This window comes from Podarcis gaigeae (genome assembly GCF_964106915.1).
Source record: "Podarcis gaigeae genome assembly, chromosome: 6".
NCBI lineage: Eukaryota > Metazoa > Chordata > Lepidosauria > Squamata > Lacertidae > Podarcis > Podarcis gaigeae.
The window spans coordinates 98,664,561-98,677,613 of NC_139682.1; the positions used below are offsets into that span (position 1 = coordinate 98,664,561).

The 13,053-nt window shown below is 49.2% G+C and overlaps 1 protein-coding gene and 1 long non-coding RNA gene across 14 annotated transcripts in view; one reads left to right on the forward strand and one right to left on the reverse strand.

Moving 5' to 3' along the window:
- PDE4DIP (phosphodiesterase 4D interacting protein) overlaps positions 1-8,638 on the forward strand; it is a 105,473-nt gene extending 96,835 nt beyond the window's left edge. For all 13 annotated transcript variants that reach the window (XM_083743717.1, XM_083743726.1, XM_083743719.1 and 10 more), the window contains 7 exons: positions 642-819; positions 1,454-1,578; positions 3,181-3,356; positions 4,309-4,440; positions 5,658-5,775; positions 6,661-6,707; positions 7,639-8,638. In XM_083743717.1, the coding sequence (XP_083599843.1) occupies positions 642-819; positions 1,454-1,578; positions 3,181-3,356; positions 4,309-4,440; positions 5,658-5,775; positions 6,661-6,707; positions 7,639-7,686 (824 nt within the window). In that variant the 3' untranslated portion in view covers positions 7,687-8,638. The remainder of the gene's footprint in view (positions 1-641; positions 820-1,453; positions 1,579-3,180; positions 3,357-4,308; positions 4,441-5,657; positions 5,776-6,660; positions 6,708-7,638) is intronic.
- LOC310846925 lies at positions 8,425-9,985 on the reverse strand. The gene is made up of 2 exons (XR_014565631.1): positions 9,092-9,985; positions 8,425-8,716 (listed from the first exon to the last, which is right to left on the reverse strand). It is a non-coding gene; the product is annotated as an uncharacterized lncRNA (long non-coding RNA).
- Between the last annotated feature and the right edge of the window lie 3,068 nt (positions 9,986-13,053).

Below are 13,053 nucleotides of genomic sequence, written 5' to 3' on the forward strand. Positions count from 1 at the left end.
GACTGAAGGCATTATACAGGATGACTTTAATTTAGAAGGGACCTTTCCTGAATGGGACCATGAGTGACTAGACATTACAGAATAATCTTGGAAATGCAGAAGAGTGTTATTGGGTAAAATAGCAGTATGTTAAAGTTCTGTTTAATTCCGCTCCAAGTGGAAAAGCTCTAAGGGGCTCTCTGTATATTTCATACTTTCAGATCGTACTCAAGTACAAAATGCTCGCACGAAATGCCCCTCACCTTTCCTTCCTTGCATCCAGCCATTCAGAGTGCAAGGGATCTCTCCCCTCCCCCTGTCTTCTGGTGTACCTGGATGACGAATGGAAAGAACTGAAGTCCAGCTTGCCTCCCAGAAAGCAGACCCTTCAAGTCATTTCCCTTTCTGCCAGTCTGTGTGCCATATGGGGAGGGAGAAGCTCTGAGGCTGGCAGGAGATGGAGATCAAGGCTCAGCTTGGACAGCTGGCCTTTCCATGTCAAGGCCAACCTCCCTTCTACAGCAGCTGGAGATTCTGATGGGCACATGTGAAAAGGCACTAACATTTTTATTTTAATCAAAGAAATAATGGCAGTGTAGTTGCATTCTGTTTGAGGACTCTTTAGTAAGATAAAAGCACCCCTGACTCTCTCCCATTCCCAGAGCTGGAGCAGCTGCAGGAAGCTCTGCTGGCGTCCCACTCAAAACTGCATGACGGCGAGATGGAGCTGCACCAGCAGCGAGCTGAGCAGCAGCGGCTACAGGAAGAAATCCGAGGCAAGCAGCAAGACTTTGTGCACCTCCAGGAGGAGTTTCTGGCTCTGCAGAAGAACAATTCCAGGTAGGCCAAACAGAATGGCAGAAGTCAAGGAGATGTAGCATCTCCTTGCCCTCAAAGTCTTATGGAGATGGGAGCTGTCGGGTGTGGAGGCTGGATGACTAGGAATTGGGGTGGAGAGAGGGGCTTTCTCGGAGGCAGCCTCAGAGCCAGTCACAAGGATCCCTACAACGGCAGGCATCTCCACAGCAAAGACTAACAGGTTTAGTGTGGCGTAGGCTGTCCTGGACTGCAATCCATTTCATCTGAACATTTCATCACTCCAGTCCACAAAAGTTTATGGCCAGAATAAATTAGTTTTTAACTTGGTGAAATCTGCTTCATTAGTTTTACTGTAAGATTAATAAGACTAGCCTTCCAGAAAGCATCAGACATTGTTTGAAAAATAAAACCCCAAAACACTACAGTTGGAGGAAGGAAAGAACTTTTGCAGGAAGAGAACCCAAAAGGAGTGTGAATGGGCTTTGACCCCCCCCCCCCCCGAGTTGGGAAAGGGAAGAAGAAGAAGGAACTCTGATGAAGCTGCCTTTAGGCTTTCTGCTTCTGCTTGTCCCTTCAGGGTGGGCCTTGCAGAGACATCTGACTTCCCAGCCAGAGATGGCAAACTTCCATTCATTTCTTGGGGTTCTCCTTGCAGGCTTCAACATAGAGTGGCTCTGCTTCAGCAGCAGTGCGAGCAAAACCAGATGCACTTCCAGACCCTGCAGGCTGAATTACAGGTCTATAAGCTGCTGTGTGGCTCGCAGTTGAAGGTGGCCTCAGGTGGGTACTAAGCTGCTTCCTGGGACACCCCTGGAATGCTCCTGGGGGTGCTGGCTGGTTGGGCCTGGGCACTGGAGAAGCAGGTGGAGGCCGAGGGGGCAGGACATCGGAGTGGAACAGATCTATCCCGGAGCTCCTAGGAAGTCTTCACAGGGGCCATAGGGTTCCCCACTTACTTTGTTCACCACCACCACCATTAATACTTGTATATCCCTTAATATGCAGAATCTGTAAGCATTTTACATAAAACGCAGTGAGATAATTAAAAAGGAATGCATATGCAACATTTAAACAAAAAATACAAATATATCTGTAAAAACAGAGACGCTATCAACAAAAGATTCAGTTCTCCATCATTAAGTAATGAAAAGAACAACATGATGAATCTCATGAGCCCAGGAATGCCTGCTGAATGGGGGGGGGGTTAAAGCTGGCCGCTGCTTCTGCCTCACATTCTGCAGGACATGGAAGACCCCTTGACCGCTGGTCAGGTGGGCCAGGGTGGAGGAGAGTCCAGCAATAGCAGGAGAGCCACAGGTTCCCCATCCTTGGTTTATCTTTTAGATAAACTCAGCAACAGTTATTGGGGGGCTCTCAGAGAAGGCATGTCATTCTCTTCCACTTTATTATTTTATTAGTGTTGTTTGGTACTAATTTTTTTGCTTGTGTCTGTAAAAACATAATAATGATACAGCAATTCCCTTCACTCCTAGATGCTGACAGAATGCTGGCTTGAGTAATTTGCCTTATGACTCTTGTATCATTCCTCTTCCTCCTCAAGATTTGTGTGACTCGCTGATCCTGTTCCCATCATCACCAGACTGAAATTAATTAAGCATGTATTTATTCCCTAATCTTTTGGGAAGTTGCAATACATTATGAACAGTATTGCTTGATGGGTTGTGCAGTATCAGAGCAGGTATTGGATGAGAATATTGTGTAATATTGGGTGAGAAGTCTAGCATAGTCAGAAGATTACAATAATGATGATCATAAAGTATTGCAACTTCCCAAAAGATTAGGAAATGGACATAAAAGGGCGACTTTTCAAAAGATTAGCTGCAGACCAATGGAACCTGTAGATAAATATGCTAGATAAATCAACTAAGTCTTTCCTCATATACCTTTTGAGTTGGCAACTCAAAAGCTGACAACTAATATACCTAAACAGAGCAGCCGACACCATCAGTGGATTATTTTAGGGTGGATGTCTTCCTTGATCCTCCCTGGAAATTTCACTAAACCTAATTCTCTCCACACATGCAAGGAAAGTCACACCTGACCTGTGTGGATGCAGGTCAAGGCAACAGCCAGAAATTGCAGATCTTGATATTTCACCCAACTCTCACAAAGTTTTAGCAAGATCTCATGCGATCTTGCCAAAAGTCGGCGCTGCTTCTCCACTGGTGGTGGTGGGTGGGGCAGTATGACCACGAGGGCAACAGCTCTTGGGCTTTTGCTGCCTGAAGTGGCTGCCTCCCCCCACCTCATAGGTGAGCCACTTGTGCATCTGGTTGTAGCTGAAGAGAGCAAAGCCTGTGTGATCTGAACTCCAAAGAGGTGCTGACCCAGTTAGGTTCCAGTCCGGTGCTTTGCTTTCAGGGACACAGAAGCAGGAGAAGCTGGTGCTGTTAAACGATATCAGCAGCCAGGGGTCCCATGTGATCAGCCCCCTCAAGGACTACAGCACCCTTAAGAAACAGATTCTGGAAGGCAAGACTCTGATCCACAAAATGGCCTCTCTCCTGCATCCTGGCCAAGAACAACAGCAATCCAAGGTAAAGTGGGAAGATGCAGAAAATATAAACCCCTCCAGAGCCACATGATCTTTCTCAGCCACACCATCACAAGACTGCGAGGCCCAGGAATAGCCACAGGTCGTTGGGACTGCAACAGGTATCACAGGGTATCTTTCCAGCCCACCTGGGCCATGGGGAGAAGAAAGGCTGCTCCCTCATGTTAGGACAGACGTGCTCCTGGGAGGACTTACTGAGACAGCTTGAGGACCACCAAATGCATACTCTCCAGAATTACAGTCCCAGAATTACAAAAAACCATCCCAGCTTCTGATTTGATCCCGGATTATCCCTATTTTGCCCGCCAGTGCTATTGCCCCCATGCTCAGCAAGGAGGGTGGGCTGGTTCTTGTCCTGAGTGGTGGTTGCCTCTTCATGGCCTTTCAATGGTTGCCACTGCTGGCCTCCTAAATGGGCAGCTTGTAGTGGCTGCTGAAGGGCAGCCAAGGAGGAGGAGAGGCTTTGGCTGCTGAGGCCCAGATCCCCATGATGCACCGGCTCCCAGGGGCAGGGAGAGGGCAGGAAGAAAGTGGGAGCAGAGCACAAGGATTTTGACTTTTTAATGCTTTATGTGTCTGTGTTTAATCTTGCTGCTTTCTAAAATTTATTGATTGGCGTGTGCTTTTCTTTTTGTAAGTCTACCAATAAAATAAAATCTGGATTGAGGGGTTTTCTCAGGACGGGGGGGGGGCATGTCCCGTTGGGGTGGTGCTGGTGGCCCTCACCATTCTTCTGACAGGAAATGCTCTGCAGGGCGGGGGATGCAAAAAATGGGGGCGGGTCAAGAAGGGCCAGTTGTCAGGTAGTGAGAAATGTCCCCTATTTTCATTTGAGGAATGTTTGAGAGTATGCAAAAGTTAAACAGGGGCGTCAAAGTGGCTGAGGTTGTGCAAGAGACTCTCTTGATAAAAGTTTCTTCTCTCTGCTGCTGTAGATCTTCTGTCAAGAAAGGATCAGGCAACTGCTTGCCAACATGAGTTCTTTGCACCAGATCCTGGAGAAGTCCGCTTCGCTCCTGGCAACGTTCTGGAGAGCAACCCTTCCCGGCCCTCACATCTCTGCGCAAGTATGACAGGCAGCAGGGAGACGCTTCCTCTTCCCATGCAAAGCACCCTCCTCCTTTCCTTTAGGAGCAAAATTCCTTGAATGCCACGTGACAGAGATCTTCCTTGTGCGCTGTCTGCCTCATGCAGCCGGGTGTTTGTTTTGCATGTGGGTGTGTTGGAAAGGGGACGATGGAGACATAAGAAAGGGTGGCGTATTCTATGTGGTGCAGAGAGAGAGAGAGAGAGAGAGAGAGAGAGAGAGAGCTCTTAGGAAGTGGCATCTCAAGTAGTTTTGTGTTATGCTGCAGGCATTCCTAACTTAGTCTCTTAGGGCTGATTTATATGTGCAACAGAATGAGTGCTAGAATGGACTAGACTATTCAATTCGGCAAAGAAAATTGCATTTATATACCACTGTATCATAAAAATATATCACAGAGGTTTGTTTACAAGAATATAAAAACATAAAACCAGACAATAAAATAATAGAATGTTAAAAACAAGTTAAAAGCAAAAAATAAAATAAAAAATTAAGCAAACATCATCAGACCATTTGGGGAAAGTACTCTGAATTGCCCACATAGATCTAATGAAACAGAAATGGTTTCAGCAGGCATTTAAAGCTTGGCACAGGAGATGCCTGCTGAATCTCTATTGGCAGGGAGTTCCTCAGGACTCGGCAGATGATCCTAAAGGCTCAACTTTTTATTGTTTCCAAATGAGCCTCACCAACTCAGGAAATGACAAGAGACACTCCTGCAGATGATCTCAGTGATCGAGCTGGACTATAAGGGTTCAGGTGTCCCCTGAGGTACGCTGGACCTAAGTTGTTCAGGCCTTTGTAAATTAATACAAGGATATTGAACCTGGCTCGGTAGCAGGTGGGCAGCCAGAGCAGCAGTTTTAACAAGGCTGTGAACTGTCCTCAGTCAGAAGCTTCCGCCAACAGTCTGGCTCCCACATTCTGCCCCAGCTGGAGCTTCCAAACCAGACCCAAGGGCAGCCCCACAGAGAGCGCATTGCAGTAGTCTGGCCTAGAGGTTACCAACGCATGAACTGCAATGCTGTTTTACTTTTGAAAAGTGAAGAATTATAAAATGTATTTTACTCATATGTTGCTTGAAGAGGTGCAGCATATTCTTTTACCTGCAGGAGTCCATAGCCTCATTCTGTTTCATGGTTGGACTGCGTCACTCTTGGAGATGCCATAGAAAATAATAACCAGCTTCTTTCTCAGGAGCCATCTCGGAAGGAGGAGATCCAGGAGCTCAGAGCCAGACTAGCTGAGCCAGAGAGTCGCCTGCGGACTGCCGGCCGTGGGAAGGAGAGCATGGAGAGTGTCCTCCTTAGCCACTGTGAGCTGCCTCCCAGCTGTGAGATGGTTGGTTGGGCAGGGGTGGGTGGCTTGGCTGTGCAGCCCTCAAGGCATTCATCCAGCCTACAGATCCAGAGCGGGCAAGACTTAGGGTCCTCCTGCCCTCTTTGCAGCTGAATCCACAGCAACCAGAAAACAATGCTGGGTCTTGTTTTGGGGCAGGAAGGGAGTGGAGAGGAAGAAAACTACAAGTTTGCACTACAAGTTTACATCCTTGTAATTAAAAATAGGAATGGGTGATTGCCCTCCTTTTTGCCTCAGAAGTACTTGGGGGGTTTCAGGGAATTACAATCAAAGACTCGAGAAGTCTGGAGGGCCTTTTCCTCCACGGCCTCCCACATCTGGGTGCTTGTCATGGGGCAGAGGGAGCAGAGGCGCCTGCTCCTGGGCTGTGTGCCGGCCTCAATTCTGTTCCCAGTAATCGGAGCAGAGGTCTCAGGGAGTGCCTTGACTCAAATGCCTGCCTAGTTCTAATGGTATGTTTGATAAAGTCTTCCCAGCCCCACTGCATAAGCTATTGTTATTACATGTCACAGACATTGTTTTCTTTGGGGCTGTATCCTAGCAGTGGGCTGGCTACTGTCCTGTGCATTCTCACATGCACACACATGCAGAGCACATACAAGTGCATGCATCCCCATCAGGGCACTGGGCTCTGCTCCCCACAGCCCTGGGTTCTTTGACTTACAGCACTGCTGCCAAAAGCAGTAAGGCATATTGGGCCTCTGCGTTGCTGGCCGGCCCCCCACTGCCCTCTACTGCACGAAGGGAAATCTCACAAGTTGCCTGGGCAATGAAGGGAAAGCGATGAAGGGGTCAGGGAGGAAATGTTCAGAGACAAGCCTGATTGTTACTTTGCTTACAGTGACAAGGACATACGATGTGCTGAGGAAAGCAAGGATGAACCTGGAGGTAAGTCCAAGCCCACTTACCTGCACAATGATACAGGTGAGCCAGAAGGCCACAGAGGAATGCAGGCCTGGCTAGGCCAGAGTTCACTTGGCCTACAAGTCGTGGTGGCGTTGCTGTTGAGCACCACAGGGCTTGCTCCGAAGGCCTTACTCCACTGCTGTCCCTCTTTCTTGTGCAAGGCTACAAACCCTTTCACACTTCTTAACTACCCACACAGGTGTTGGCCCCTGGGTCACAGGGTCACCACCCCCAGGCTCATGTTCTTGAAAAAAGGCATCCCCATAATGGGGAAAGAAACACTCAGACTTTTTCCTACTTTCAAGGGCTTTTGTTCAGTTTACCACCCTCCCTGCCTGCTCTAGGCCAGCAAATTCTCCAAGATAATCATAGAAGCTGGGAAAGAACTGTGAGGAAAGAGCAGCTGAGAAAGTCCTAAGGCCAGGTTGTCACTCGTGTGCTGCTTCTTTTTCTGCTACTCCAAGGAAGAGAAACGCTGCCTCTTCTCCAGACTGTCGGGGAGCGCCTTTAACCTCCAACCTGCTGCACAAACGCCTTATTGCCTTTCAAATCCAGACTATCACCAGCTTAGAGAGGGAGGAGGTCCTGTTCCGCTCTCCACACCCGCTGAGATAGTGCTGGTCCCTGGCTTTCCTGTGGGCTAAGCAGCCTTGTACCCAGAATATAGGGGCCCCCAAGCCAGTTTTGTAGTCAGCAGTGGGTTGTGCTTACTCCCCACCATTTGCAGCCATGGATTTCAACTCAAAGTTGGTGTTGCAAAAGATATTGTCCCATGGCACCAGTGTACCACTCCTGGCCTTTAGAGCCCTCAGAGCTCCTTGTCCCCACTGCATGGTAGGCTAGGGTTAAGCAGAAGGATGAGAGGGAGTTAACCCCGTTCTTAGACCTCTGCTTTGTGCACTATCCTCTCTAGGGGATCTCCCCCCAGCCTCTTCCATCCTGTGACCATGTTCTTGCATGAGCGAAGAAGGAAACCTAGCAGCTCAAGTGCCCAGAAGCAGGTGGAAGAAAACGAAATTCAATTACAGTTCATCACCCAAACCCAGGCATCAGAAAATGACCCTGCCCCAGACCGGCAGCTCTTCATGGTCCAGCAAGCCCTGACTTTTAGGATTTGTCCTGGAACCCAACCACTGCCTGACTTGCCAACTCCATCTCCTTCAGGGTGCGGCACCAAGCTGCTCACGACCACTGCCTGTGTGTGCTCTGGAGTGACTGCTGCTAGGGATCAGGCTGCAATTTGCCTGGAAATGATCCAGCCAAAAGTGCAATACTATACTAAAAATAGACTACTGCTATAAATGCTGCTGTCTGGGAAAAAAGGAGTGCTCTAAATGTGGCTTCATCCGAAGCTGCGCTCGTCTGACTCTGTGAGGCTGGCTGGCTGAGGCTCAGCCACTTCTAGCATTCTCCTGTGTATGTTGCTGTAAATCAGGGTGTAGAATTTAAGGCAATGCTTTCCTTGCTCCAGAGAAGTACGGCCCTGAGATATATTATTTGAAAATGTAATTATGCTGAATTACTGGGGAAAGGGGAGAGAGAGCAAGGCTCCCTTAGCCCCGGCAACATTTGACTCTTCAGCTACTCATTTCCATCTTCTGAAGTTACTTCTGAACTCAAAGCCAGCCCCATCAGCCCATAGGCTGTTTTCTGATGTGTATCTCAAGTCACCTTCTGCAAGACTTCTTGTGACTGTTGCTTACCTGGAACAGGTAACACCAGTTTACATATAATGCACACAACAGCAAATTGTGAAAGGATTAAAGAGTCCTTACTATAGTCTGCCTGCTGTTAAGAAGGGCTCTAAGGGATGGGGGGGATGAAAGTTGGCTTTGCTTAAATTTATTGAAAGACATGAACCATGTTTTCTTTGTATTATTTGAATTCCCAATAAAACTTTTTTTAAAAGTGAATGGAGTTTGCCTATGATGGAAACGGATAAGTTGCATCTTTGCTCGCAGTGCGAGATGGGCCTGGGCCAATCCCTGAACCTATTCTAAGTAAAGGTAAAGGTACCCCTGCCCGTACAGGCCAGTCTTGCCAGACTCTGGGGTTGGTGCGCCTATCTCACTCAAGAGGCCGGGGGCCAGCGCTGTCCGGAGACACTTCCGGGTCACGTGGCCAGCGTGACATCGCTGCTCTGGCCAGAGCCAGAGCCGCACACGGAAACGCCGTTTACCTTCCCGCTGGTAAGCGGTCCCTATTTATCTACTTGCACCCAGGGGTGCTTTCGAACTGCTAGGTTGGCAGGCGCTGGGACCGAACGACGGGAGCGCACCCCGCCGCAGGGATTCGAACCGCCGACCTTTCGATCGGCAAGCCCTAGGCGCTGAGGTTTTATCCACAGCGCCACCTGCGTTCCGAACCTATTCTAGGAGCCGCTAAATTAAAGAGTTACCTCAGTTCTATTTCCTGCAGGAGCTAATGGATCTAACACAGCTCCAGATAGCTACTGAGCTGGATGTCAATTGGGCATCACAGGACCAGAGCTGTCAGAAGACTTGGTGAGGCAGCCGCTGCAGTGGGAGAAGACAGAGGGGTGGCTCTAGCCGCTCCGAGTCCCGGCAAAACCGCCTGCCAGTCCCACAGCCCTTCTCTCTCCCTGCTGCTTGCCAACACCCTCTTGCACCCAGGATTGCAGCCTTCTTTCCTGATGACTCGGCCACCAGCTCCATGCACTGGGCTGCTGCTACAGGTCTTTTTATGAGTGCAACTGCAGAGTTTTACCTGGCAGCTCTCAGCTGACATTGAGGACTATTACACATGTTCACAACCACTCTTTAGTTCAGGCAGATGCAGATGTTGGGAGGTCTGGGCTGCAATCCTAACAGCCTTACGCAGTAGAGAGAGAAAATTTCAGATAAAACCTTGATCACTTATCACTTGGTCCTAGTCAGGTTCCATGGCAGTGGGACAGGAGGGGCGTTTTCTGGTTCACCTCATGCAGCAAAAATGTCTTAAGCAGCCCTGGTGCTTTTGGTCTGGTTTTGCCACAAAGTGCCTTGACTACCTGGATGGATGATATCTGCTGGCAGTACAGGAGAAAGGAAATTTCTTGATTTACCTGGACCTCAAGAGCTTTCGATGAGTTTCCTTCTGGATGTGATGTCCAGCAGTGGTGGACCTTGTGGTCAAAGTTCAGCAGCATCTTGTGTGATGCCAAAATTCAGCACCTCCCTCCCTTCCATTCACCATCATACTTGTGGCACCCCCTGTGCTTCCAATCACGCTCCCCTAAACATGTCCATGTCCAAACTGGGAGTTGATACTTGGAGAGGGTGCTGGGAGACTACAGCCTGCCCCCCCCCCCATGGTATGAGCTCCTGTGGGGTCTCTCCACTTTAGCACCAACCCACAACTACTTGAGTCATCTTAGAATCTGGAATGATGTATCAGTACAGTGCTGATGACACTCAGTTCCACTTCTTATTTTCATCAGATTCAGGAGAGGTTGTGGAAATGAAGAACAACAACAACAACAAATTTCTACCCTAAACAGGGCTGCCTTCAGTTGTCTTCTAAATGTCATAGTTGTTTATTTCTTTGACATTTGATGGGAAGGCGTTCCACAGGGCAAGCGCCACTACTGAGAAGGCCCTCTGCCTGGCTCCCTGTAACTTCACTTCTCGCAGTGAGGGAGCTGCCAGAAGGCCCTTGGAGCTGGACCTCAGTGTCCAGGCAGAACGATGGGGGTGGAGATGCTCCTTCAGGTATACTGGGCCGAGGCCCTTTAGGGCTTGAAAGGTCAGCACCATCACTTTGAATTGTGCTCGGAAACGTAATGGGAGACAATGTAGGTCTTTCAAGACTGGTGTTGTGTTGTCTCGGTGGCCACTCCCAGTCACCAGTCTAGCTGCCACATAATGGATTAGTTGTAGTTTCCAGGTCACCTTCAAAGGTAGCCCCACGTAGAGCGCATTGCAGTAATCCAAGCGGGAAATAACTAGAGCATGCACCATACTGGCGAGACAGTCCGCAGGTAGGGAGGGTCTCAGCCTGTGTATCAGATGGTGCTGGTAGACAGCTGCCCTGGATACAGAATTCACCTGCGCCTCCATGGACAGCTGTGAGTCCAAAATGACTCTCAGGCTGCACACCTGCTCCTTCAGGGGCACAGTTACCCCATTCAGGACCAAGGAGTCCTCCACACCTGAGCACCCCAGCCCCCCAAAACAGTACTTCTGTCTTGTCAGGATTCAACCTTAATCTGTTAGCCGCCATCCATCCTCCAACCGCCCCCAGAAACTCACACAGGACCTTCACCGCCTTCACTGGTTCCAATTTGAAAGAGAGGTAGAGCTGGGTATCATCCCCAACCCCACTGATGATCTCTCCCAGCAGCTGCATGTAGATGTTGAAAAGCATGGGGGAGAGGACAGAACTCTGAGGCACCCCACAAGTGAGAGCCCAGGAGTCCGAACACTCATCCCCCACACCACTTTCTGGACACGGCCCAGGAGGGAGGAGCGGAACCACTGTATAACAGTGCCCCCAGCTTCTCTAGACAGTCTAGAAGGATGTCATGGTTGATGGTATCAAAGGCCGCTGAACTATCCAGCAGAACTAGGAAACAGCTTTCACCTTTGTCCCCGGCCCGCCGGAGATCATCGACCAGAATGACCAAGGCAGTTTCAGCCCCATGGTGAGACTGGAAGGGATCCAAATGGTCTGCATCCTTCAGACATGCCTGGAGTTGTTCAGCAACCACCAGCTCAATCACCTTACACAGGTTTGTGAGACCGGGCAATAGTTGGCCATATTGGCCAGGTCTAAAGATGTTTAAGAATTTAAGGTTTAATGACCGCCTCTTTCAGCAGGTCTGGGAAGGCTCCCTCACAGAGGGAAGCATTCACCACCCCGCAGAGCCCACTGCCCAGCCCTTCCCAGCTCACTTTTACTAGCCAGGATGGGCAAAGGTCAAGGAGATCAGGTGGTTGCTTTCACTCGTCCAAGCAGCCTGTCCACATCCTCAGAGGTAACAGATTGGAATTGATCCCATGCAACTCGACTAGCCAGGACTCTTAGCAGTCTCCCGCCCCTGCCCTGCTCCCACGGTGGAGTCCATCTCTTTCCGAATCTGAGAGACTTTATCTGCAAAAAACTTTGCAAAATCGTTGCAGGAGATCTTGGGGTCTTTACCAGGCCCCGATGTCAAAGGTGACTCTGTTAAATTGCGAGCCACCTGAAAGTCTCCTGCTGCTATTTTCTGCAGATGCCATAGAGGCGGTGAAGAAAGTCCTCTTCGCCGTCACTATCACCACTTGGTAGGCTTGACGTTGAGCTCTAATCCGTGTCTGATCTGATTCAGAATGAGTTTTCCGCCACCGGCACTCTAGCCGTCCCAAAAATTGTTTCATTGCCCTCAGCTCCTGGGAAAACCACGGGGCTGTCCAGGCTTCATGCAATCAGAGAGGGCGCTTCGGAGTCAGTCAATAGCAATGGTTCAGCAGGCCACCAGGTAATCAGTTGAAAGGCCATCAAAATGGGATAAAGCATAAACTACCACTCTCTGGAAACCATTTGAATCAATTAAGTGGCGGGGGCAGACCATCCAAATTGGTCCCACCTCCCTGCAGAGGGGAAGGGTCGTGGAGAAGTCCAGTTGCACCAGGAAGTGATCTGACCATGGCACTTCTTTTGTTTCACTTTTACTTAACGTCAGATCACCCTTGTTACTAGAACACCAGGTCTAAGGCATGTCCGCGACTATGAGTTGGACCAAATTCATTCAGGGACAGCCCCATGGAGGCCATGCTTTCCACAAAGTCCCAAGCAGCCCCTTGTAAGGTCGTGTTGGCACACACAAAAAGGTAACTTGTTAATTTAACGTTTATTTCTATGAGGAGGAATAATTCTGAGGGGTCAAACAAAGAAATAATTTTTTAAAAGTGACAAAAAAGTTATTTTTATAATGAGTTTTGCGGCTCCCAGGTTTTTTTCCTTCGGAAACGGGTCCAAGTGGCTCTTTTTGTCTTAAAGGTTGCAGAACCCTGCCCTAGGACAACCAAACTAGGTGTCTCCAGGAGAACATCTGTCACGACCAGAAGCAGCTCGGGCAGGGAATCCTTGGTGCAGTGGGGAGGTTGGTACTGTCAGGAGCTCGTCCTACACTCAAGTAGGACCCTGGCAGAGACACATGCCCAACTGGCAAGTTCTCACCCTCCTGGTCTTTTGTTCGGGAGTGTCAAAAGCTTTCTTCTGCCCGAACATCACAGCAACCGATGCCAACAGACATCGGCACACTTTAGGATCCGCAGAGTGTTCGCAGTTTGTGTAACAGAGCTCAGCAACTCAGAATTTTGGCTAATCTACTTTATTTGCATATAAA